This window comes from Heterobasidion irregulare (genome assembly GCF_000320585.1).
Source record: "Heterobasidion irregulare TC 32-1 unplaced genomic scaffold scaffold_10, whole genome shotgun sequence".
In the NCBI taxonomy this organism is placed as follows: domain Eukaryota; kingdom Fungi; phylum Basidiomycota; class Agaricomycetes; order Russulales; family Bondarzewiaceae; genus Heterobasidion; species Heterobasidion irregulare.
The window spans coordinates 1,000,810-1,023,957 of record NW_009258206.1 but is presented as its reverse complement, the minus strand read 5'-3'; the positions used below and the strand labels follow the sequence as shown (position 1 = coordinate 1,023,957).

Below are 23,148 nucleotides of genomic sequence, written 5' to 3'. Positions count from 1 at the left end.
TTATTCATATGATTGTACTGACAAATGTACTTAAAGATGCTCGCAAGATACAATGCGTGGCCAGACGTCCGGTCAACAGGGTCTTGTACAATAAAATAAAAAAGGTATACCAAAGGAATGAAGGTCCCGGTCAACGTGCAACGTGCAACGTTCAATCGTCAGATAAGGGCGTCATGGTCATAGATAAATATGATGTATAAATAGCGATGAACAGATGTCGGAGGCCTCATGGGTCAATAATACCAAGAGTTGCTAATACATGTTCACGCTGTGCAGAGAAAGATGGTCAGGTCAGCTAGTGAATCGGAAACACAAAGGCTCACATCGTTCTTCGTAAGATCGACAAAGGGTTCCAACACCGCGAGACCTTTCGCCAAACGGTTTCCAGTGACATCGGACAAAGTCCTTCGAGAGCGAGCGGCAGAGGCTGCTGATGGCCTTGGCGACACCGGAGAGACAACCATGGACGACCTTCTACCTTGAGGCTTGATATCTTGGATGGATATACCAAGCATGTTGCAGAGATCTCTTTGGGCTTGTGCGAGTGCACGACTCTCGGACGTGGGCGAGAAATCGGAAGTGTATGCTACATCAATCATCAATGAGCCTGTACAGCGAGAATGGATGCGAGTACTCACCAGAGTTGTGACTGGAGAGGCCAGTGGTGATGATCCCCAAAGAGTCTGTATGAGGAATGCGAGGGACAGGAGGGACAAAGCTGGAAGAGAGAAGAGACGTTGTTGCGGAAGACACGGCACTCATGCGGTTCTGACTGACGAGCGATACCCTGTTGCTCCTCTGGTTGTTGCTAGATCGTAGACCAGCCTTCGACACCCGGATGCTCGACTTGCGCGATGCCAACACGCGACTCGAGCGACGACTGGCCGACCGCGCGGAGCCCGGAGAGAACTGATCCTGGAGGTCGTCCATCTCCTGCGCGACCTGCTCCGCTTGGGACCACGCCTCGTCGCGTTCAGCCTCCAGCGCGATAACGCGATCCTGGAGGACCTGCGCCTCGGTCGCGCGCTTCAAAAAGCTCGCATTGAGCTTCCGCAGCGCCATCGCAAGAGCGCTGGCGGAGTGGGTGCCCAACAACTTGTTGAGCTGAGCGGCCTGGTCCCTGGCGCTGTACAACTCCTCTGCGATGAGGTCCAGGTTCAGTAAGATGTCTTGCAGATCCTCCGCAATGCCGCTAACGGCTTGTGGGCCGATCTCTCGTCCGTCTCCATTGGAAGCCAGCTGCGCGAGGAGCGCATTCCGTTTGCGGACCTGAAGCTTGTATGTCGTCTTGAGTTCTGCCTGCAATGCCTCCAACCGATCCAATTCCTGCGGTAGATCAACATCCAGCTGTTGAACCGGCAGCAGCCTCAGGGACGATGTTTCTGCCGATTGCTTGATGGCCCTTGACACGATCGACTGAAGTTGTTCGGAAGTGAACGTCCACTTGGCTGCTTCTAGGGTGAAACCCTTGAACTTCACACGCGTCGTGTTGAATCTCGGCGTCGTCAGATGAACAGACCCTTGAGATGGTCTCCGCGTGAACGGGATGTACCCCAAAGACGTGGAAGACAGGTTTGTCTCTCGCAGCCCTGCCAACGTCGTAGAGGCTGTCACATTACGACTGCGAGGCCCAATCGGGAGCGGTGGTCGCCCCGGCGCTCTACGGCTTGATGGTCCTGAAGGTGATGCGTGCGCAGATGCTGTTCGCGAAACAGAGGCAACGATCTGATATAGCGACGGCGCGCCGCTCTGTGAGCGACCAGAGGACTGTGCAGTGATAGAAGACGAAGACGGAGAAACATCGTGAGAAGTAAGGGGAGGTGTCGCAGGAGGCTGCGGAGGTGTCATCGAAGGAGGAGGAGCGAAAGGAAGATACTTCACTACGAGTACAGGGTCCACTGCTGCTTGTTCTAGTGCGGGTGGCCTTGGCTGGATCGAGGATTGAGATAGCGGAGGTCGCTCGGGGGAATCCGGACGAGAGGAAGGAATAGATGGAGGCGTTGTGGAGGGTGGAGGAAAAGCTAATTTCTTTGTGGCACCAGAAAGCAGGTGGAACCGTCTGGGGGATCCGGGCGTAGGTCCATGGCTTAACATAGCTTTCGACATGCTCGGGGTTGATGGAGGGGCAGCAGATGCTGTAAGTGCCCGTGAAGGTTTGTTCTTGGTAGAGCGAGCCCTCGCAATGCCAACTGTTCTCGACAACGATTTGATTGGCCGTGGTGAATGGCGTGGCGAGCTTCTTGAAGCTCGTTCGCTTGACTCGGCTCCGAATAATGAGGTGCTCATTGAGCCTCCCGACGCAAGGGCCGGTGATAGTCCCGGAGTCGACGCGAATAGTCCACTTGAGAACAGGGGGCTGAAGGCGCTCGGTGTCTCCGGAAATGTTTGCTTGCCAGAGGACGACGGAGATGGTGTGCTGCCCATCAAGGACGGGCTCTGTGCGATCTCGAAAGACAAGCCTTCCCTCGGATCACGTACCACAGTGATAGGATTCAGACCAGCAGGACGCCTCATGTCGTTGGCCTGTTCTGATAACAGATGTGAACCAGAGTTAGGAGAATGAGATGATGTGAGCGACCCGTCAATTGAACCAGAAGAAGGTGCAGAGAGCGGAGTTGTGGCAGTGACCGGGAACGAAGGAAGTTGTGAGAAATGGTGAGAATTGACGATAGCCAAAGGAATCGAGGGAAGGCCGTCGTCCTCGTCGTCTGAAGGGATATCTCGCGTTGAACGCGGGCGCTCGCCAATAGGAAGAAGGGTCGTGGGATGGAGGAGGCTGTTGTTCACGGACGTAATGGAGGGGCGTGGTGCTCTTGTGTTGGACGCGGAATTGGAACGCGAGCGGGACGCTACTTGTATCTCGAGACGCGCAGCTGTATCCCCGAGGGCGATGAGTGAACTGTCTTCCATACCGCCATGCATCACTTCAAGGGCGGGACGTACCATTTCCACGCTGCCTGGACGATGATCGTTGCGAGTACGTCCCAGATGCCTGTCTGTCCGGACTGTGCTTTACACTGTCAGCGCTGTTTCCATTACTGGTGTCCGACGACGATGGCGTAATCAGGTCTGCCCTGTCCGAAGACGGACTTCTACTCTCATAGATTGAGTCTGCGATGTACTGGTCCAGAACTTGATTAATATCGTCGCCCGAGCGTGCCGACCTTTGTGAGTTCGGTGACACTGACATACCGCGTGATGACGCGAAGGATGAAGGCGAGAGAAAATGATCGGTATCGGACGTGCCACTGCGCTGAGGCTGTGCTGGGGAGGCCCCCTTCGAGCTCGCGTTACTCAGGTCCTTGCTGCCGTCCATGGCAGGCGACGTCTGTGTAGACGAGGCCTCAGTGATCGGGGACACGCGATGCATCGTATGCGTCCCGGACAGGAGTAGCGCAATTGAGTCGCCTGATACAGGCGGTGTGTTCAGCTGTTGCACCGAATGCGTTCTGACCCGGCGCAATGGCGACTCTAATACCGCGCTGTCTCCCTTTGCCGTAATCGTGTCGACGACGGCGAGGGGAAGTGGCGGAACGGGAGGGACAGACCCCAGGTCATCAGGAAACGTGACGGCGTCACCGCTACTACCACGTCTCTCCCTCCAACGCGGCGAGTTCAAGTACGGGTTCTCGCCATGGGGTAACGTCGCGGAGTCCTGGCGCGTAATACCGCGTTGATGGTACCGCGACTGCCGATTTTCGTTATTCAGCATGAGGGCACCGGGGAGCGTGATGCCCGAGATAATTGATGCGTCGTCGTTCATGACAGGCGAGACATCGCGCTCTTGCGCGGCAGACGGCAGTGGAGCGGCAGAGCCTCGAGTTGAGTGGTCAGCGGAGCGTTGAATTTGTACTTTGGGGCCGTGCAGGGCCAAGTTGGGTATCATGATGGGCGCGGGTGCGCCTTTGTAAGTCCTACGGGGGGGACGCTGGACGCGAGATGTAGGAATAGACGTTGGTGAATGTGTAGGCGGACGTACCATTTGCTCCTCGTCCGAAGGACCCATGTCGACATAGCTTGCCTCCTTGGGAAGGGATCAACGATGGGGAACGGCCGCGAGAGGATGAACACAAGGATTCTCATACCTCTTGGTAGCGTGCAGATTCAGAATTCTGGGCCTCCTCTGCGCGCGACTGCAAGCTACTCGCTCCATGCCCTACGTGATGAATTTCCACGACACCGGTCACGACTGAAGAGGGTTTTTGCTCTCCATCTTTCGTAGAGAGGATATCGTGGGGAAACCATGGCTCAGGGTGCGAGAAATCCAAGTCCACGCGTGAGGAGAGGGGTTTGAGAGCGTCGACCGCGATCGTCTGTGGGGTGCGAAGGAGCGCGCTCTCACTGATTTCGACTACATCTGGGGAAGAGAAAGATGGAGGGGAAGGAGAGCGTTGTGTATGTCGTATCCGAACCGCTGACTTCTTGTTTGCCTTGCGTCGAAAGGGGTTGGCCAAGTTCATCTCTGATTCTGAGTCCGAGGGGGAGAGACAACAGGACAAGAGGAACGCCAGGGCGATAAAAAAGAAATCGCGCGCAGGGTCCTGAGGGACAGACTAGCCGAGCAGAGTCGATCGTAGCAGGGAGGAGGGAGATAGCCTGAAACGAGACAGGCTCGAGACGAGGGCGAGCACAAGCTCCCATCACACCCCGGGGACGACCATCATTCTCACTGAAATACTCGCCCACCACATTCGATCCGACGATCAATGTCGCGGCCGTGCAACATTCCAGTTCCGTGTCGCCTCGCTGTGCACCGAAACATACCGCCATCACCGCTGGTCGGCCCCCCCTCGGTGTATCTCGGCAGTATGAGGGCAGCACACTGAATGTTGTGATGAGCTCCAGATAACGTGAATGCAGATATATTTTGCATGGACGGCATCAGAGCTGAGATATCTAGCCCGAACACGAAGCGCCATCATCAAATGAAATCACGTGACTCTCCCAGCACCCCCGATTCGTGAATCTTGGAGAGATCTTGGATTGATCCAGAGTGTTCCCCCTGCGACTTGGCAAGCTTTTGGCAATTTAACGGCGACGGGCACGAGGATTTGCAAGGAGCTCCTCTCTGCTATCCCTCTGCTCCTCCCTGTGGCCGGAGCACACAGCAGTCCACAACGGCTTATTACGCATGACTATAAAAGCCTGCCACCTGATAACCTCATCAAACAAAGTTGCATATATTTCAGGGCGGATTTCAGTGATCCCCATGCAATGAATCATGTTCTAGCGCCACGGGGCACTGCTTGCTGCAAATTGCCGCCAACGTCAATGCATCAGGTCAGCGTATGAGTTCTTTTTTCGTTGAAAAATCAAACGCAATAGCTCTACACGGTGTTCACGTGGTCGCATGCTTCAGTCTTAGTCTGTACTCGCTACTCCTGCTTATTTGCGTCATACTTCATCCTGCTTCAAATTCTTGCTGGATATCTAGAATAATATATCTTTTCAAAACCACAAATATGAATATATTTCCCCCCAATTTTGGCCTACCTGTCTGTGCCCACAAGACCAAAATTTCTCAAGTCCTCCGGCCAGATTCTCGGCATGCATTAGTTAGGCTGCTTTTACATGTAAATATTCAGGAAATTTGCTTCTTTGAGCCTGCTTGGAGGAAGGGCTATGATTGTTTCATGCATCTGAGCAGTTGAAGATGAGAGGAATTACAGGTAACAAACTTGAAAGTAAAGAGTACTGTCAAGGAGCAACATGCCAGACCACGTGGGAAACTACTGAGCATGGGCATAGACCTCGCTTCAACTAATGAGTAACCCCTGCGCTATGATATTATTTATCGTTGAAAAATTGAAGGGCCACACGGCGGTTATATATGTGCAGGACCCAGCCTAGCAGTATATGATGAATGTCAGTCACGCAATCTTCAAGGCGAGATGGCCGAGCGGTCTAAGGCGCCAGACTAAGGATCTGGTCCCTTCGGGGGCGTGGGTTCGAATCCCACTCTCGTCATGTTTTTCTATCGCCTTTTTCTTTTTCTCATGGCCAGAGAAGAATCAGCAGACGAACGTCTATGAGACAGGCAGTCGCAGGGCGTCACTCGCGGCGGCGTGGCAAGCGTTCTAGACGCCATCCATATGTCCCTTGCGGCGAACAGTCTATCGTTCCTTCGCTCGTAAACTTTCAATGACCGCTGAAAGAAACTACGACAGAAATCGGTGGGCACAATCAGGCTCAGGCGAAGGATGTCTGGCTTTGCAATTCGGAGCTGCATCGGCCTTCCCATAGTATACATCACGTTGGCTATATGTACAAAAAATATCCTCACACACTCCCTCCGATCCTGCCATCACTCACGATGTTAACGCCAACATGTTCCTCTATGACCTTTTTCACAAGTTCAGCATTGGGCGCCTCGACATCGATGACACGTTTTTCCTTCTCTAACAGGCCCTTGAACTCCTCTGGCAGGACATCGCGAGCGAAATCGAACGCGGGCGAGTCGTTCAATGCGCGAGTCACTGCTTCATAAAATTTGGCAGGGTGCGCCGTGGAGAGGACGATCTGGACCGTGTCTGAAGAGCTGGAGGTATGTGTCAGCTTAGTCATAGGATGAGAAGGAAAGGCTTGCTTTTGCTGAGCTATGATTTTTGCAGCTGAAAGACCAACGGCCGTATGTGGGTCTGCAACATAAGATGGGCTGCTGCTATGATGTGACTTGATGGTCTCTAGCGTCTGATGGGCCCATATCAGCCCTCGTTCGAGACTCGACTGACAACGGACTGACCTGCTCATCGGATATCCGCTCAGCGATGAAATCCTTCCTGGCCAGCTCCAGAACATCGATCGGCACCTCGACCCTTCCGTCGCTCTTGACCTTGTTCATCCATTCGTCAACGGTCGCGCATGCAACTGTTCTCCTCGCACCCTCGGATCCTTTAGTAACTGATCCATAAGCGAGGTACCACAGCAGCCTCTCAAAGTTGCTCGATACGAGGATGTCCATGGCCGGGCTCAATGTCTCCTTGACGCCGTCGATAGCCTGTTTACCGTCTGATGCCCCTGCTGCTGGTGCAGTTGCCAGCCCACGCTCGATCGCCGACGAATCGACTTTTTCGTACTTCCCGCTCCGCCAGAACCTCGCGAGAATATCGTTCGAGTTCGTCGCAACAACGAGCTTGCCCATGGGCAGACCCATGCGCTTCGCGTAGTATCCCGCCAGGATGTCCCCGAAATTGCCCGTCGGAACGACGAATTGAAGCTCGGCCGAGGGGGGGAGTTGCGATTTGGCATGAAAGTAGGCAAGGAAGTAGTAGACTGTCTGGGCGAGGATGCGGGCCCAGTTAATCGAGTTGACGGCACCGAGACGGTGCTTTCGGTTGAACTCGCGATCGGCGAACAGACCTTTCACAATATCCTGAAAGAAGGAGATACAAGATGTTTCAAAAACTGTCCATCGCATGCACAGAACAAACGGACCTGACAATCGTCGAATGTTCCCTTCACAGCGATGTTATGTACATTTGCGTCAGTGACGGTAGTCATCTGCGCTTCTTGAATGGGAGATACACGACCCTTCGGATGAAGGATGAAAATGGAGACATTAGCCCTGTTCCTGAGTCCATAGATGGCGGCACTATGTCGAGTGTGAATCACGGCACAGATGTCGGACCCGTTGATGTGCACGTACCTGCCTGTGTCTCCGCTAGTCGCACCGACTACGGTCAATTTCTCTGGGGCCTCGTTTGGTCCTTTACGAGTATTTCTCCGGAGCAAGAAGAACTCGAAGAGGTTCCCTAATAATTGCAAAGCAACGTCTTTGAACGCGAACGTAGGTCCGTGGAAGAGCTCCAGGATAAACGTCTTTTCATCGAGTTTCTGCAACGGTGTGACCTCAGGATGGCGGAATGTGCTGTACGACTTTTCCACCAGCCTTCTGAGCTCATCGCGCGAGATCTCCTCCTCCTCGATGTACAAGGACAGAACTGCAACTGACAGATCGGCAAATGAGTAGTTCTTCCACTCTTCTCGCCAGTTTTGTGGAAGTGAAGGAATGTCTTCAGGTATGTAGAGACCCCCGTTCGGAGCGAGGCCGGTCAATACGGTCTGGGGATTCCATGCACGTTCAGAATAATGAGATTTGGAGATCGATGGTGATTGACCTCTTCAAAAGAGAGCTGAGAACCGCCTCCACGGGTAGAGAAGTATTTCATGGTAAATTGAGGTTGTAAAGGCCGCTGAGTGAGACAAAGATGAGAGGAGTGCTTGAGCCAAATGAAGAGGAGTCACGTCCATCGCGAAAATTATAGATCATGTGATGAGAAAGTTATCTGGTGCTCCAAACTGTCCAAAAAGGGATGTGAGCTAGAAATTCTGCCTATTTTCGGTCATCACATTCTGGTCCTTCCTACCAGTTTCCTACCACGGATTTTGACATCCAGCAGCGCATAGTCCAGGGTCATTTACGCGCAGTGGGATCAGCTGCGCCCCGAATACAATCCTCATTGTATATAAGAGCTTTGGGGAGAAGGCATGACGCCATCCATTCTCCCAACAGCTCGTCGCTAAGAGGAATTATTCTCCTTCTGTACGCACACTCGAGGACAACTTGAGTCGCGCAGCAGCACAGGCGGCCTCGTTGGTCGTACAGAATGAGGAGAGTTCCCCTTTGCAACGAGATATATTTGGGTAGAGTGAATTTGGTTCATTGCTCAAGCTGTTGTCGCCAGTCGCAGTCACAAGGTTGGAGGATCGTCAACGTTGCTGCCTTCGGGAGACCACATGGAGATAACAACCTAGGTTTTCAAATAACACATATGCGCAGATCGGTTTGTCCGGATCTCTCTCGGTCAGTGCTTCTCGAAGACATGCTGCTAAGCGTCAAGCTGCCGATCATTCTACAGAACATTGGGAGATACCAGTCTACATACAACAAAACCTGGACTTCTTCACTATCGATCTATACACCTACCGCCCAAGTGTGGTAACGCTGTACAGAGATGCCCAGAATAAACAAAGAGCAAGGAATGCGCAATAAGGTAGCGTACATCACAATCAAGAAGCTTACGCCTGTTTACGCTGCAGATTCTTTGGCAGCTCTTTCACCCATGGAAGGAAGTCACGGCCTTGCATATATGGGCGGAGGACCTCGGGAATAACGAGACCCTAGAGTTCGACAACATAGTCAGCTCTGTAAGTCAAGCAAGGGCTTTAAAAGAGAAAAAGAACCTCTGGGGTTTGATAATTCTCGACGAGGCAGCAAAGCGCCCGCTCCGTCGCACAGAGGGTGCCGTTGAGCATATGAACATAAACTTTGCGTGCTTGGTCCTTGCTCTTTAAGCCACAGCGAACTTCAAGCCTCCGGCTCTCTGTCATAGAATAAGCATGCGGTCCAATGTCCACTGAGAAGCACTCACGATAATCGGTACAGTTCGAGCACGACACCAATTCCTTGTACGCCCCCTGGAAGGGGAACCAGGCCTCGAGATCGTATTTCTGGGCAGCCGCCAGATTCAGCGCCCCCGAGACGATGGCCACGACGCGATACGGGATTCCAAGACTCTGATAGAATGCCTCAGAGTTTGTGACCATTGTCTCGAACATATCCCACGACTTTTCCGGCTCGGTGATGCAGAACTGTTCGACCTTTTCGAACTGGTGCACACGGAAGATACCCCACATATCTCGCCCCGCTGACCCTGCTTCCTTTCGGAAACACGTCGAGTAACCGGCGTATTGTACGGGGAGTTGCGTTTTTGGGTCTTCGAACCATTCATCGGAGTGGAAGGCGGAGATAGGTTGTTCCGAAGTCGCGATGAGATACTTCTCGTCCTCGCTGGCGATGACCTATGTGGAAAGCCATGAGAAATGTGCAATGTTGGGATTTGTGTTCCAGAAAGTACCTTGTATAATTCTTCGTCGAATTGATCAAGTTGCGCGGTCTTTGCCATTACATCTTTGTTCATCATGAAGGGGGGTTGAACTTTCTTGTATCCTCGTTTTCTGAGGAAGTCGAGTCCATAAGATATAAGAGCCTGGTTGAGATCGATACCATCGTTAGTCAGGTAGTAACCTCGGTGTCCTGCAACCTTTGCACCTTTGCAGTGTATAACTGATGAATATACACATTGTTTGCGTCTTAAATCGGTAGCACATACCTCGCTCGAGATCCATGGCATCTAGTCGCAGGAGCACTTCGTGGTGCGCAAGAATATTTGATTTCTTCTCTACTTCGGCATTCGGTCCTTCAGGATGCCATGTTTTGAGGGTAACGTTATCATCCTACTCAACTAGTCCTCAGTTCACCGCGCTGCATACATCAAAGGAGTAAAGCGGGACTCACCTCTGTCTGGCTCACTGGAACAGCCTTCCCGACAATATTGCCGATTGTGCTAGCCTTCTGTCTCATCTGTAACTCGAACTCGCGGGCTTCCTTTCGCTTCGCCTCGACTTGGGCATCGAGGGTCTTTTTCTCTGCAACTAAATCATCTGCATTCTCCTTGGCCTTGAGACACATGTCGAATTATCAGTTGCCAATGGTCCGGGAAGTTCACAAACGAACCAACGGGTGAGATTGCCCACTTTTTTTTTAGTCGCGATCTGCTTCTGTACAGCATTAATCTGTTTACTCAGGCTGTTTGCATCGAAGTCCACTGAGTGGACGCGGGTAGAGCAACCACGTTACTCCCCGGATCAAAGAACACAAGCACACGGACTCACTCTTGACCCAGTCTGCGTACATCTGGATGATCTCACCAACCAGCTCGACCGAATGCCCACGCTTGCGCTGAGATTCGCGAATTTCTTCGGCATTGCCGCCCTTGGCATCAATGAAGCTCAAAACATCCAACGTCATGGCTTGATCTACGTTTCACGACGAACTGTATGGGTTGGGAAAGGAGGGGTATATGTTTGAGTTTAGCAGGTCAATACGATCTTGACTCCTCAAAATGAGTCGATCGATGGATCCGTAATTTAGGTATAAGATCGAGTATATAATGCACTTGACTGAGTAATATAAGTATAAAATATGACAAGGGCGCACTTCCCACGGGAGGTCTGTACCGCGTTACGTTCCTGAAACGTCTTTCATTCCGCAAAATTATGACTACCCATGTCACCCCTCCCTTTTCTTCATTACTCTCTGTTCTTTATCTCCTTAATCCTTGCGAAATGTCTTGCTGAGACCATTGCATCGAAGCGCGAGCTCAACGGAGTGTCAGCCGGTCTCAATCAGATCGAAACCCTACCCTTTTCGCGTTCTCTCGGAAGCACTGCCTCCGCAGACGAAAGCAAAGATGTTTTGGAGCTTTTGGACATCGTCTTGGTCGCTTCAGTCGACGGAAAGTTCCACGCCCTCAACAGAGGAACAGGCGAAACGCTCTGGTCGATGCCAACTACGTTGACGGCAGACGTTGCTGGCGCTTCTGCTTCCGCCCCCACATCACTGCAACCCCTCATCACCACTCGACATGCCGACTATGATCCCGACCTCGACGAAGATTCGAGCACGCAGGAGACCTATATCATCGAGCCTCAGTCGGGGGATATCTACGTAGCTTCTTCACCGTCTGGTCCTTTGCAGCGCCTTCCGTTCTCTATGCCGCAGCTAGTCGATATGTCCCCATTCAGTTTTGAGGACACAGACAGGAGGGTTTTTGTTGGCAAGAAGAAGACGTCACTGTTGCTTATAGACCTCGAAACGGGCAAAGTGAAGGCGGCCCTAGACTCAGAATGCCCGTGGGATCCCTTTGAGGACTTAACCGACAAAGATTCGATAGACATTGACCTGGACGAGCTTGATGGTACAAAACCTCATAAACCTCAACACCCGACGGAGATCTTCATAGGGCGAACCGGTGAGTATTCCCTTCGTGCATTCGCGTAACCCTGTATATAATGAGTATGCTTCAAAGACTACCATATCTCCATTCATACGCGCCCACATCCTCCGTCTTCGCGGAAGGTTCCAGTCCAACACCTTTCTTTCTCAACATATGGCCCGAACAATCAGGACCTAGAACAGCAGGCTGTGTACAGTCGTACCAGCGACGATACCTATATAGACTCACTACCAAACGGGGAGATTATTTCCTTCAAACGACGCAAACAAGATGACTCACTGTCCGCAAATACTTTTGTCTGGGCTCAAAGGTTCTCAAATCCAGTGTGAGTCTCACCTCATTGTTCACTCTTTCACTTTTTGGTACAATTGGGGATAATGAGTTCTGAGTTTAAAAGATTCGTCTGTGTCTGGTGGTCTCTCATGTCCACAAACTTACATCTCGTGCTGAAGCATGAATGGTAAATGTGTAGACCACCGCCCTCAGTTTTTTTTCGGAATTTCTTTCTTAGCATGTTTTCAATGCACTGCTTCTTGACGCTGATTTCAGACATATAGCGTTGCCATCTTTGATGTTGTGAAGAGCCGTAAACGCAAAGAGCCCTTCGTCCTCCTCCAACCTCGCCCTCGCCTTCAAGACGTTCTTCCCGCCCTCGATCTTCCTGCAGCCGTCAAATCTCGCCGTCTCCCCAATCTTGATGCCGCATACGTAGGTTTGGTTGAAGAGACCGGGTCCCTCTTCGCCCTAAGCCCCGATCATTTTCCACTCGTTGTTTTTGGGGGCCCGTACAATCGACGACTCAAAGCGATCGACCCTCCGCCAGGCATTATGGATACCCATGCTGTAGACCCCGAAGCGGACCTGCATGAACTTTGCGAAACTGGCAGCACAGACCTTCGTTGTTTGGTTGGTATCAGGCCACTGGAAGCCAACAGCCGATCACGTTTGGCGCGGTTACTGGATGGCGCTCCCACAATAGTGCAACCCCCATCTTCGAACACCAATTCGCAGATGATCATAAGCGACGATACCAAAGAGGATCCCATTCTTCCTCATGGCGACGATAAGACCATCATGCCATCTCGTCCGTGGATTGATAGCGGACACTCAATTCCACTGCTTGGAGGGTTGCCAAGTATGCAGTCGTATACTGCAGCGGTCCTGACTCTCATCGTTTTTGGCGTCATCGCATTTTGGTCTGCTCGGTCTGTTCGGAACCGGCGTAACGAGCGCCCATCGAAGACGGCCTCTGCAGCCATTGACGTCGATGTCGACACTGTCAAAGGAACACTAGCCGAGAAAGTCTCTGTTGCTACCGATATATCTGACTTCTTCCCTGTTGCCGTTCCAGAGCGCCCTTCCACGCCACCCCAGCATCCAGCTTTGCTATCGACTGTCAAAGGATTGAAGATGCCATTGGCCGACAACAATCTATCTCCAGAACCTATTGATGACCTGGGCGATGATGACAGCGAGAAGGAGGGGGATGCCGCTGCTACGCCAAATAGGCGCAAAAACGCAAGAAGGCGACGAGGCAAGAAGAAACGAGGCAATGCAAAGGATCTCGCTGCAGAGGATGCGGATGCGGATGAAAACGAAAAGCCCGAAGACTTCTCCAACAATCTTTCGCAACTCCTCATCCCAAACACACCCAAGCCCATAGCCGCTCCTTCTTTAATTGTCTCGGATACCGTACTTGGTGTGTCTTTCCATTCTCTGAATACTGTCTTTGCTCACCAGTGACATAGGTTTTGGCTCTCACGGTACGGTCGTCTACCGAGGATCAATGCAAGGGCGTGCGGTTGCCGTCAAGCGACTTTTACATGACTTCGTGACACTCGCATCTCGCGAAGTGAGCTTATTACAGGACGCCGATGATCATCCGAACGTTATCAGATACTACTATCAGGAAGCACAAGCAAATTTCTTATACATAGCACTTGAGTTGTGTCCAGCGTCTCTCGCAGATATCGTCGAGCGACCTGACCAATTCCGTGAAATCGCTATTGCGTTTGAGCCAAAACGTGCACTCCGACAAATCACCTCGGGTCTTCGACATCTGCACGCGCTCAAGATCGTTCATCGTGACATCAAGCCGCAGAATATACTCGTTTCTAGTGCGAAGAAGGGCGTTGGGGAATCCGCAGGACATCGCATGTTGATCTCGGATTTTGGTCTCTGCAGGAAACTCGAAATGGACCAAACAAGCTTCTTGCCCACTGCAGGAGGGGTATTGGGCGTTGGCACAGTCGGCTGGCGTGCACCTGAGATCCTTCGTGGCGAAGTCAAACTCGATGAAACCACCGGCGAGGATTCCCAATCCTCCAGAGATAGCATTGGCACGACGACGAGTACCAGTACGGCAGGCAAATCAAATTCGACACGCTTGACCAAGTCGGTGGATATCTTCGCTCTGGGGTGTCTCTTCTATTATACCTTGACGAACGGGGGCCACCCATTTGGAGATCGATTCGAGCGGGAGGTCAATATCTTACGGAACGAACGATCGCTAGTCGGGTTAGAGCAGTTTGGCGAGGAGGGATCTGAGGCAGTGGACCTCATTAGTGCAATGCTGGAGCCTGAAGCGTCGGCGAGGTATGTATTTCTCTGTCTAACAGGGATTCTATGCTGATCGTTTGACTAACAATTTAGACCGGACACAACCACATGCCTCATGCATCCGTATTTCTGGGATCCTGGACGACGACTAGCATTTTTGCAGGACGCATCGGACCGTTTCGAGATAATGTGTCGCGACCCTCGAGATCCTGACCTTGTCCGGTTGGAAGAGAACGCTAGTAGTGTCGTTGGCCCCGATTGGCCATCACGTTTGGATAAAATCTTTGTCGAAAATCTTGGCAAATTCAGAAAATATGATGGCCGGTCTGTTCAGGATCTTCTCCGCGCCCTACGGAACAAGGTATCTACCCATATCTTTTGAAGTGTAATCCTCTCCTTATTCACTGATCGACCAGAAACACCACTACCAAGACTTGCCCGACAATGTCAAGCGTCATGTCGGCTCTATGCCAGAAGGATACCTCTCCTACTTTACCCGCCGCTTTCCCCGTCTCTTTCTCCATGTACACTCTGTCATTGCAAATTCCTCACTACGCCTGGAGTCTATGTTCCGCTCATATTTTGATCTCGCTGATTGATTTGTACGCAGTACCCGCATTTTGGTTTTCGTACGCAAGGCCCTTGCATTGGATGACTCTGCTCTGATATTTATTGGACATGTATCTGTATCGCATCTCAACCTCTGTTATATGTCATGACTATTCAATGGAACTAATTATCTGCCAACGTGGCGACGAGCTGTAAAAGCAGGATAGACTATGGTCAATGCTAAGAGACTGAGGTATACAGTATGCGTATAAAAGTATGTGCACTGGCGTACATATGCTGAACGTGAGAAGTCATAAAGGATGCAATGAGGTGTATACATGTACAATGAAGATTGAATACATACGGTAATCGTACATTCTAGAAAGTGCTAGCGTCCCTGTTCAAGTCAATATGAACGGCATGCAGGTCACTTCTGGACATTCAGGATCCCCGACCGACAACGATCAAGGCCACGACAAAAGCGACCACCAAAAGCATGCCGCTCACTGCTGCGGCAAGACGACAGCGCACGACCCAGACCTCTTCACCACGCTTTGTCCGCACGACCATCTTCTCATCGCCTGAATCCAGTTCGTCTGTGGCAAGAGCACAGCTCAGTCTTCTCCACAGTGACCTGCGAGGCGGGCCTGTGCTGTCGACCCTCTGCTGTGCACCACTGCCTGCCTGCGTCGTCAGCCGGGAAGTCTCCTCAACCTGCTTTGGGATCACTGTTTCCCTTGTCTTCCCTTTTTCGCTTCCCCCAGCTTCGGGCTTGATTTTATCATCAGCTTTATGTACCACCCAGAAAGGGATGATCGGCCCCTTTCCCTCCGTGTCTACGCCTCTCCCCTCACCAACGAGCCATCCACCAATAAGCCAGCACCACGGTGCTACAAAGCCTACCCAGAACAACAGGGCAGGAAGGGGAGGCAGGTCTTCTTTGGAGGGCAGGAGTGAGGTGAAGGAGGGTCGCGTGCTGCCGAAGGATAGGCCCTTGCGCCAGCGGCGTGATAGGAAAGAGGAAGATACGGAAGGTGGGCTGCGTGGGCGTGAAGGATCGAGCTGTCGATCAGGTGAATGTGAAGAAGACGGAACGGTGTCGACGAAAGTTGCATCTGCATCATTCGATGGCGGTTCCACGAAGGTGATGTCTAGGTTGTCCATTTGCGCCTCGAGGTCTCGTTCGGGTCCCGGGTCGAGGTGAGGATCCGGGTCGTGGTCTGAGCCGGCGATGGAGCGGGCAGTGACAAAGCTGCCTGTGCGTTCTGACGCGGCATCCTCGTAGACGGTCGAGAACAGCTGTGGGCCGGCCCGGTGCGTGGCCACAAATGGCGGGCGAAGATCGAGAGGAGGGAGTGTCGGTACTGTGGTAGTCACCACTGTCCGCAGAGAACTAGAAGACGCTTGCGAGACTGAGCGTTTCAGAGGTCGTTTCAGAAATGCAGAATAGGTGGACCCGTGATCTCCTGTGCGTCACAAACATAAGTAGAAGTTGCCAATAGAAAGCATGTATGTGATATGCACCGTGATCGAGGGACGCCGGTGTCTCAGGCGTCAACGGAGACTCGTTCACGGACGAGGCTTTCCTTGTCCTCCGTGATCCACCTAATTGCGTTTGCTCAATTATCGGGGACAGAGGCTGTAGGTGGAGGAGCGCCAGACTGTCCTCCGACTCCACGGGGCGCTCCGCGTAGAGCCTATCAAGCTGCAGAGAGCGATGACTGGACATGGACGGATGACTGTAGATCCTAGGGGCGGCTGGCCATAACGGAAGCGTCGGCGAAGAGGCAGAACGCCCTAGCGGGTGTGCGTGCATGCTCAGTCGACGCTGTGGTGAATGGAGGCTTCGGGAAGAGGCTCCAGGTTCACAGGGCAGCCAATTGACTCGGGAAGGGCCGGCATAGTGGTGCTCAGCAGGAGAGGGCGAAGGTGGTTTGCCATCTGTGCTCGAGCGGCGCACACACTGGCCTCCCCTGACGGGGACGTGCTCGATGTCAACTTTGGAGGGAGAACTGGAGGGAAATAATTGGGGCATGGGACTGTGTATCCCGTGCTGGGCATACAGCCTTGGGACTGCTCAAGGGCAGTACTGAGCGAGTATTGAGTGGCTGAAAAAAATCAAGTCGTAGATCTCATAAAACGGAGCTATATATGCTCAAAAGCCGAGTACCACGTGTATCTGTAGGTATACTTTGTGCGTGAGAGGGAGGGCGGAAGGCACGAGGCATGCGTGAAGGCCGCCCTCGATCTAACTCACTGACGAAAACACTGACCTCGCGGGTCTTTATACGGCAGCCGCACCTCGCCTTGAACAGAGGCCGCACCTGCAGCTGGTCATGTAGGAAGCACCATATTGTGACATCCCTTGCAGCCGCGTATACCTATCAATACTGTAGTCGCTTGCGCGAGCTGCCATCCAAAGTCATAGTGTCAGATGAGTGCGCGGTAACTGAGTAAATCGACGTGGAGACTAATGCAGGATGGGAGACGAAACCTTCGCTGTGTGCAAATATCAGGGTGAGGAGGACGAGCTGCATTTCTAGAATTGATGGAAAGCAGTGACCTCGATCACCCTCGTGGCCACGCTCTTTAGAGGTTATCACATAATTTTGACCGGATAGCGTATGTGAGAACGAAAAACACATCTTCCATTACATAGTCTCCGAAGCTCTGCAGGTAGCAGAAGCAGAACGTGTACTCACTGAGAATACCCAAGGTCCCTGTCCTCACAATCTCCGCTGCATCGGCGAACAAATCATGCTTCCAAACCGAGCCTCGAGGAGAACATGTGTCGTTAATTGGGAAGGCATCGCTCAGAGCTGTCTGTGCAGGGGAAGGGGAAAACAACAGGGTATTGCATCATGACTTAGTAGGGAAAATTGTTGATATGGTGTATACAAGATGACGACAAGAAATAATTAAACAAGAAGTGCAGTGGAGATGCAGAGAAACAAAACAGCAGATCACATTACAATTCGTCGAAATCAACCAATCCGTCGTACGGACCTCTGCTACGACACATAATATCAGCAACAGATGTGCAATCACCCACGCTGGGAAATTTACCTAAATGCATGGCGTCGAGATACCGGGGAGCGCCGACTAAGAGGCAAGATGCATCATGGCTTAGCCAAGCCTTCATTGTCTTTATCCTCTTCCTTGCCTGCAATCTCCTTTGTTGACGTATCGTCATTCTCGACAATATTTGCAATCTCGTCTGAGCTTGTCCCTGTCGCATCCTGTGGATCGGAAGTAGATGATGAGGTAGAGGGAAGGATAGAAGTCTCAGAGCGGACACTGGTATCCTTCGAGTCCGATCCTTCTGCGACCACAGCAGCCTCCTTCGTCACAGACTCCTCTTCCGATTTAGTCACCGCACCCTCGTCCTTTATTGAGGGAGAGCCCTCGGCAACCTGCTCCCCCGTGGGCCCTGCTTCCGTATCCTCCCTCACCTCCTCCATGTCCTTCACTAGTACCGGATCATCCGCGGATGAATCGATACTTGGCCTCTCCTCGCTCGTCTTGTTCTCGTCCTCCAGTTCGACTTCGTTGACTCCGCGTGTGACTTCCTTCACTCCTGGATCAGTTTCTTTCCCCTTCGCACTCATCTCTCCGAAATCACTCGCAACAGTGCTTTCCCTGTCCAATTGCCCGCGGCGTTTCCGCGTAGACCCCTCGCCCCGTATGCTCTCGTCGCCATCCTCGTCACTCATGCGCCTCTTCTTTCCGATCGTAGGTGCAATCGAGGTCGCTGTGAATCAGGTTCAAAAGATCAGGCCGTGCATTACTCATATCGACGGGCGCCAACGCGTTACCCTCACTGTGCAAACGAATTAGATTGGAACGCACCGTCATCGGACCATGGTCGATCTGGGCGTGGATAGATAGATGAGGAAATCCGTCGAATGAGTTTGAACATCGTATGTCGCAGATGATGATTGGCGGGAGTACGGTACAGTGATGCGAAACGCAAAAGTTCTGCGGGGTAAACGGGTCAAAGACGCGACAGACGCGCTGGCGGGGTCACAGTGCGCCAGTCACGTTTCGCGCTTTGAGACTCCGTTACTCCGATGTATGGTTCCGTCGAGTGAATCAAACACAAACTTGTCAGTGCGCAGCCCTTGTTCAGGTGCCTGCAGGCCCCTCGCACGCAACGCGCTAGTTGGCATCGATCGGCCGCGCATACAGTATATAAGCCGTAGAAACCCCCTCGATTTAACTCATCTGAGGAACCAGACAGTTGCCATGTTCACATGATTGCTTTACAGCTCGCTCAGCTTGGAAACCCATCACGCATTTGCAGCTGAAATAGTCAGCCCTCAATCCACACTGCCCGCATAATCTGCATATAGCTTTGCTGTGGCGGCCTCTGTTGGTAGCCTTTCAACTGTGACGCCGGCTTACAGTTGTGATGGGGTTCATGTGAGTTCCCTTTTTTGCTTCACCGCATGGCTATCTATACTGTATAGCATAGTTCCCCCCTGTTCTCATAGTAGGTTTATTTTTGGGCATATCACCTCGCCACTGCGGGCTCCTGCAAGGACATATAGCCATGCAGTGGCCGCCTGTCGATAGATCATCGTTCTCCCCTCGACGTGCCTCCTGTTGCGTCCCTCACCCCCCACCATGGCATCATTAAGAGATCAGAGTGAAGCTGCGGCTGTTTCAGACCTCGTAGCGACACTGTCCCCTCCGTCAACAGCACCTCCAAGGTATGTTCTGCGATGTTATTATTCTGCTCGGGCATAGGGGCTCGGGACATGCATGACGGAATATCTTGCAGCTACGGCAACGGATTCTGGAGGCCCGAAGAAGAGGACGTTGTTACTATCAATGGCGACTTCCTGACCGCCGACCTAGCAGGGGCCTCTCATGCTTCTCTGGTCAGCGAGCGCCTCTATCGTGTGCAGCAATCTCAGCACTCGCATGTAACCGATTCGGGCTTGGCGTCATCACATCGCACCCCCTATCTCAGGGGCTCCTCTGAAGCTGGCGCTCAGCGGTCGATGGAAATTGTCCTGTCATGGAATCCTCCAGCGGCTGCTCGGGGCTCCATCGGATCATTCCTCACGAATACCGTGCAGCGGGAATCGTCGAGGTCAGCTCTCGATTCCACGTATAAGTTTATCGGCAATCATCTGATAGATTTTCCATTATCTTTGACATATCTTGGACTAGTTTTCTCGGGGTGGGGACACCAACGCTAGAGCCATCAACCTATGCTTTCTGTCCTCTCTCGAGCAACTCCATGCTTCTTGTGCCTCCTGCCAGCGCTGGTCCTCGCCCACATTATCACGTCTCTGTTCATCTAGACTGCTTCAACCCGACATCATACAGTACGGTTGTTAGACGAGGCGAATCTGAGGCAGGTCAGTATGTTGGCGAGTTCAAGTGCGTCGGGTAATCACGACATTCCAACTGCATTCTCATTTCCTATGTATGGATTATTAGGCTGGCGGGCTCGAATGAGCCAGACATGGTCACTATAGGCGCCGAGACAATGCGAGTCAGCACAGCACTTACGGTCATTCGCAAGAAGGGATTTCTATCGCGCTTGTTGTGCCACCGGGGCGGCGTCGGATCTTTCGAGCATTCCTGGATTTGGCGCTTCGGGAAAGTCCACCTCCTCTGGAGGTGTAACGATGACATATACGAGGTAGGACGCGGCGCACAACTGGACAGCAATTCCACGTCTTCACGCTCTGTCTCTTATTCTCGTAGTGCGCGCTCAAGGCGAGCGAAGATGGCCGCTTCTTGCTTCCTATCATGGTGGCCACTTTTGTCAAGAAGAGCACGGCGATCGTTGGGAGGTCGACACATCAACGGCTCGCGGAACTTAAGGTGTATCCGAAAGGGCTCGCTGTCTTGGACCAGATCGTGGTGTCTATCCTCGTCATTGCTCGGGGGATATGACCGTTTCATTGTTTTCCGAAGCGCGCGGCGCGCAGCGGCGCATCTCATTCCCTCCTAGCTTATTCACAAAAGTGACAATTAATGGTATGCACATCAGAATTTGACTATTCAGAACAGCGTTCTGCGTTGTACACAACACTCCTTATCTCTGCTACAACTGTTTTCGCTCTCAAGCGCCACCACTTGGCTTGCCTGTCATTATATGTACGGTACTCTAGATCGATATTATCCATACCTTGCAGCAACGCAGCGGGAATAAACTCTGCTGTAATTTAAACATATGAAAGATAACGCAGTTATGCTAGATATTCAAGAGGGGTTAAAATACTGATCAACCATCATTGACGAAATTCGTCCCATTATTTCCTGCTGCTACTCCAATCATCTTGAAGTCAGTATGCCCGACATTCCAGTTGGCTCCCAGATATTCGATGTCGTCTTCCACCCTAACGAATCCATCGTGTACACCGGTCTTCTGACGGGCGAAGTAAAAGCCTTCAGCTATGACGACCAAGGCCAGTACTCGTTGGTGTCTGCGCTCAAGCCGTCCAAGCGCTCGTGTAGGGGCTTGACCATCAGTGCAGACGGGAGTACGCTTTGGGCAGTGGGCAAGGGGAAGGGCTTGCAGTGAGTTTTCATTGCCAACTCAACTTGTTATGGGTTTCCGACACAATTCTTGTTCGTCTTCGAAGCACTATAGACACAGCGACAGGAAAGGTTGCGGATACCCGTGCAGGAGCGCATGAGTGAGTTTCTTCCAGCAGTTTGAAGAGGTATGGTGTGTTTATAGCTATAGTGACTGGAAAGCGCACCCATCAACCGGGTAAATCGCCTTCTGCCCAATCTTCTTTCGACCGGAGACGACGACGGCGTGATCAAGGTTTGCTGCTCTGCTCACCAGCGTTGCAGAGGGAGACGTTGGACTGAACATTCTTTTCTCTTTTTCATCGCTGGGTCTAGCTGTGGGACCCTCGAAAGCCTGATGCAATACGGTCGTACACCCAACATTTCGACTTCATCTCGGACTTCTTGTGGTTGGAAGACAAGAAACAGCTCGTTGCGACGAGGTACGTATCCCTTGCGTGTACCCTCCTGAAACGTTTTGAATCTAGGCGTGATCTCAGCGGGGATGGCACGCTTTCCGTGATGGACGTCAGATCAAAAAATACCGAGCCTTTCGCGCACAGCGAAGACCAGGAGGACGAGCTGCTGTCAATCGTGCCTATTAAAGGGTAAGCCGAGTCCGCCGTCCCATCGTACTCACAGTCAATTGATCCGGTGTCCGGTGCAGAGGAACCAAAGTGGTCGTTGGTACTCAACTCGGCATCCTTTCCATATTCAATCGCAAAAAGGGTTGGGGTGATTGTGTTGACCGTGTACCAGGGTATGCGCCGCTGACGATTGGTGATATCCGAAATGCTCGCTAATGTGTTGCGCAGGCATCCGCATTCAATTGACGCGCTCTGCGCCCTTCCCTCTACGTACCCTTCGTCGCACAGCACGATCCTCACAGGCTCATCGGACGGTCTATTGCGTGCGGTGCAGTTGCTGCCGACAAAAGTGATTGGCGTAGTCGCCGACCACGGCGACTTCCCGATCGAGCGCATTGCGATAGATCGTGGAGGCGAGGGTCGGTGGGTCGGGAGTGTAGGGCATGACGAGATGTTGAGGTTGACAGATTTGAAGGACGTGTTCGAGGACGAAGATGCAGACGAGGACACAGTAGATCCGGATGAGAACAAGGATTCGAGCGAAGAGGACCAGGGAGAAGGCACGGACGAGGACGATGACAAGAAAGTAGGGAAGGGTGCATTTAAAAGAGTGAGAGAAGACAGCGAGGGCGAGAAGCAAGATAAGGAGGGCGAGGATGAGGATGGAGAAGCTTCTGCATCTGATGAGGCGGAGGCAGAGGATTCGGACGTAGATCAACAGAGGAAAAAGAAGCGGAAAAAGGAGGACATCTTCGGTGGAAGGCAAAAGAAGAAAGGCAAAAACGAGGTCGATGCTGATCCATCTTTCTTCTCTGAGTTGCAATAAGTATATATCGCCATGTCATTTTCATTATGCTCTAACAACACAGGAACATCTTGCGTTATATCTAGCGTTGCACGCACGGCATTCAAACGCCCTCTCGGAGTCGGCGGGCTGACATCGAGGCATAAGTCGATCACCAGCCAACGGCCCACAAGCAAGGTACGCAAGCAAACGAATAGGTTATGACGGCTCTGTAACGACGTCAGTGTATACGATAATCCTACCACAAGCCAGGAGGATGATTGATACAAGAATTCATGATCCATGCCGCACGGAAGCAGGAAGGTCAGCCATC

General features: G+C 52.1%; 8 protein-coding genes across 8 annotated transcripts; 3 read left to right on the top strand and 5 right to left on the bottom strand.

The window, feature by feature from the left end:
* Window positions 1-164: 164 nt before the first annotated feature.
* HETIRDRAFT_441762 (uncharacterized protein) lies at window positions 165-932 on the bottom strand (the record flags this gene model as incomplete). The annotated part of the gene is made up of 3 exons (XM_009552552.1): window positions 165-268; window positions 324-586; window positions 639-932. Coding segments are annotated over 3 exons (599 nt in total), but the record flags the coding sequence as incomplete, so codon positions are not given.
* A 5,274-nt stretch (window positions 933-6,206) lies between these two features.
* Window positions 6,207-8,197, bottom strand: HETIRDRAFT_388853 (uncharacterized protein). The gene is made up of 6 exons (XM_009552551.1): window positions 8,118-8,197; window positions 7,646-8,061; window positions 7,435-7,591; window positions 6,743-7,372; window positions 6,587-6,690; window positions 6,207-6,538 (listed from the first exon to the last, which is right to left on the bottom strand). Exons 1-6 carry the CDS (start codon window positions 8,166-8,168, stop codon window positions 6,280-6,282), a joined length of 1,617 nt encoding a protein of 538 aa, XP_009550846.1. The 5' UTR covers window positions 8,169-8,197; the 3' UTR covers window positions 6,207-6,279.
* A 612-nt stretch (window positions 8,198-8,809) lies between these two features.
* On the bottom strand, window positions 8,810-10,892 carry HETIRDRAFT_147914 (putative seryl-tRNA synthetase). The gene is made up of 8 exons (XM_009552550.1): window positions 10,675-10,892; window positions 10,537-10,607; window positions 10,298-10,459; window positions 10,113-10,236; window positions 9,858-10,051; window positions 9,372-9,801; window positions 9,184-9,323; window positions 8,810-9,120 (listed from the first exon to the last, which is right to left on the bottom strand). Exons 1-8 carry the CDS (start codon window positions 10,808-10,810, stop codon window positions 9,019-9,021), a joined length of 1,359 nt encoding a protein of 452 aa, XP_009550845.1. The 5' UTR covers window positions 10,811-10,892; the 3' UTR covers window positions 8,810-9,018.
* A 176-nt stretch (window positions 10,893-11,068) lies between these two features.
* On the top strand, window positions 11,069-14,956 carry HETIRDRAFT_174034 (uncharacterized protein; the record flags this gene model as incomplete). Its single annotated transcript, XM_009552549.1, has 6 exons — window positions 11,069-11,813; window positions 11,871-12,123; window positions 12,356-13,497; window positions 13,547-14,393; window positions 14,451-14,718; window positions 14,774-14,956. The coding sequence occupies 6 exons, from the start codon at window positions 11,069-11,071 to the stop codon at window positions 14,954-14,956; spliced, it is 3,438 nt and encodes a 1,145-aa protein (XP_009550844.1).
* A 391-nt stretch (window positions 14,957-15,347) lies between these two features.
* On the bottom strand, window positions 15,348-16,941 carry HETIRDRAFT_454655 (uncharacterized protein; the record flags this gene model as incomplete). The annotated part of the gene is made up of 2 exons (XM_009552548.1): window positions 15,348-16,372; window positions 16,431-16,941. 2 exons carry the CDS (start codon window positions 16,939-16,941, stop codon window positions 15,348-15,350), a joined length of 1,536 nt encoding a protein of 511 aa, XP_009550843.1.
* An 801-nt stretch (window positions 16,942-17,742) lies between these two features.
* Window positions 17,743-18,878, bottom strand: HETIRDRAFT_147917 (uncharacterized protein). Its single transcript, XM_009552547.1, has 3 exons — window positions 18,756-18,878; window positions 17,973-18,657; window positions 17,743-17,917 (listed from the first exon to the last, which is right to left on the bottom strand). Exons 1-2 carry the CDS (start codon window positions 18,823-18,825, stop codon window positions 18,026-18,028), a joined length of 702 nt encoding a protein of 233 aa, XP_009550842.1. The 5' UTR covers window positions 18,826-18,878; the 3' UTR covers window positions 17,743-17,917; window positions 17,973-18,025.
* Window positions 18,879-19,532: 654 nt separating this feature from the next.
* HETIRDRAFT_118485 (uncharacterized protein) lies at window positions 19,533-20,819 on the top strand (the record flags this gene model as incomplete). Its single annotated transcript, XM_009552546.1, has 5 exons — window positions 19,533-19,618; window positions 19,690-20,004; window positions 20,085-20,297; window positions 20,358-20,562; window positions 20,628-20,819. The coding sequence occupies 5 exons, from the start codon at window positions 19,533-19,535 to the stop codon at window positions 20,817-20,819; spliced, it is 1,011 nt and encodes a 336-aa protein (XP_009550841.1).
* Window positions 20,820-21,216: 397 nt separating this feature from the next.
* HETIRDRAFT_65545 (uncharacterized protein) lies at window positions 21,217-22,915 on the top strand (the record flags this gene model as incomplete). Its single annotated transcript, XM_009552228.1, has 7 exons — window positions 21,217-21,446; window positions 21,512-21,565; window positions 21,627-21,699; window positions 21,780-21,886; window positions 21,944-22,051; window positions 22,111-22,203; window positions 22,259-22,915. The coding sequence occupies 7 exons, from the start codon at window positions 21,217-21,219 to the stop codon at window positions 22,854-22,856; spliced, it is 1,263 nt and encodes a 420-aa protein (XP_009550523.1). The 3' UTR covers window positions 22,857-22,915.
* Between the last annotated feature and the right edge of the window lie 233 nt (window positions 22,916-23,148).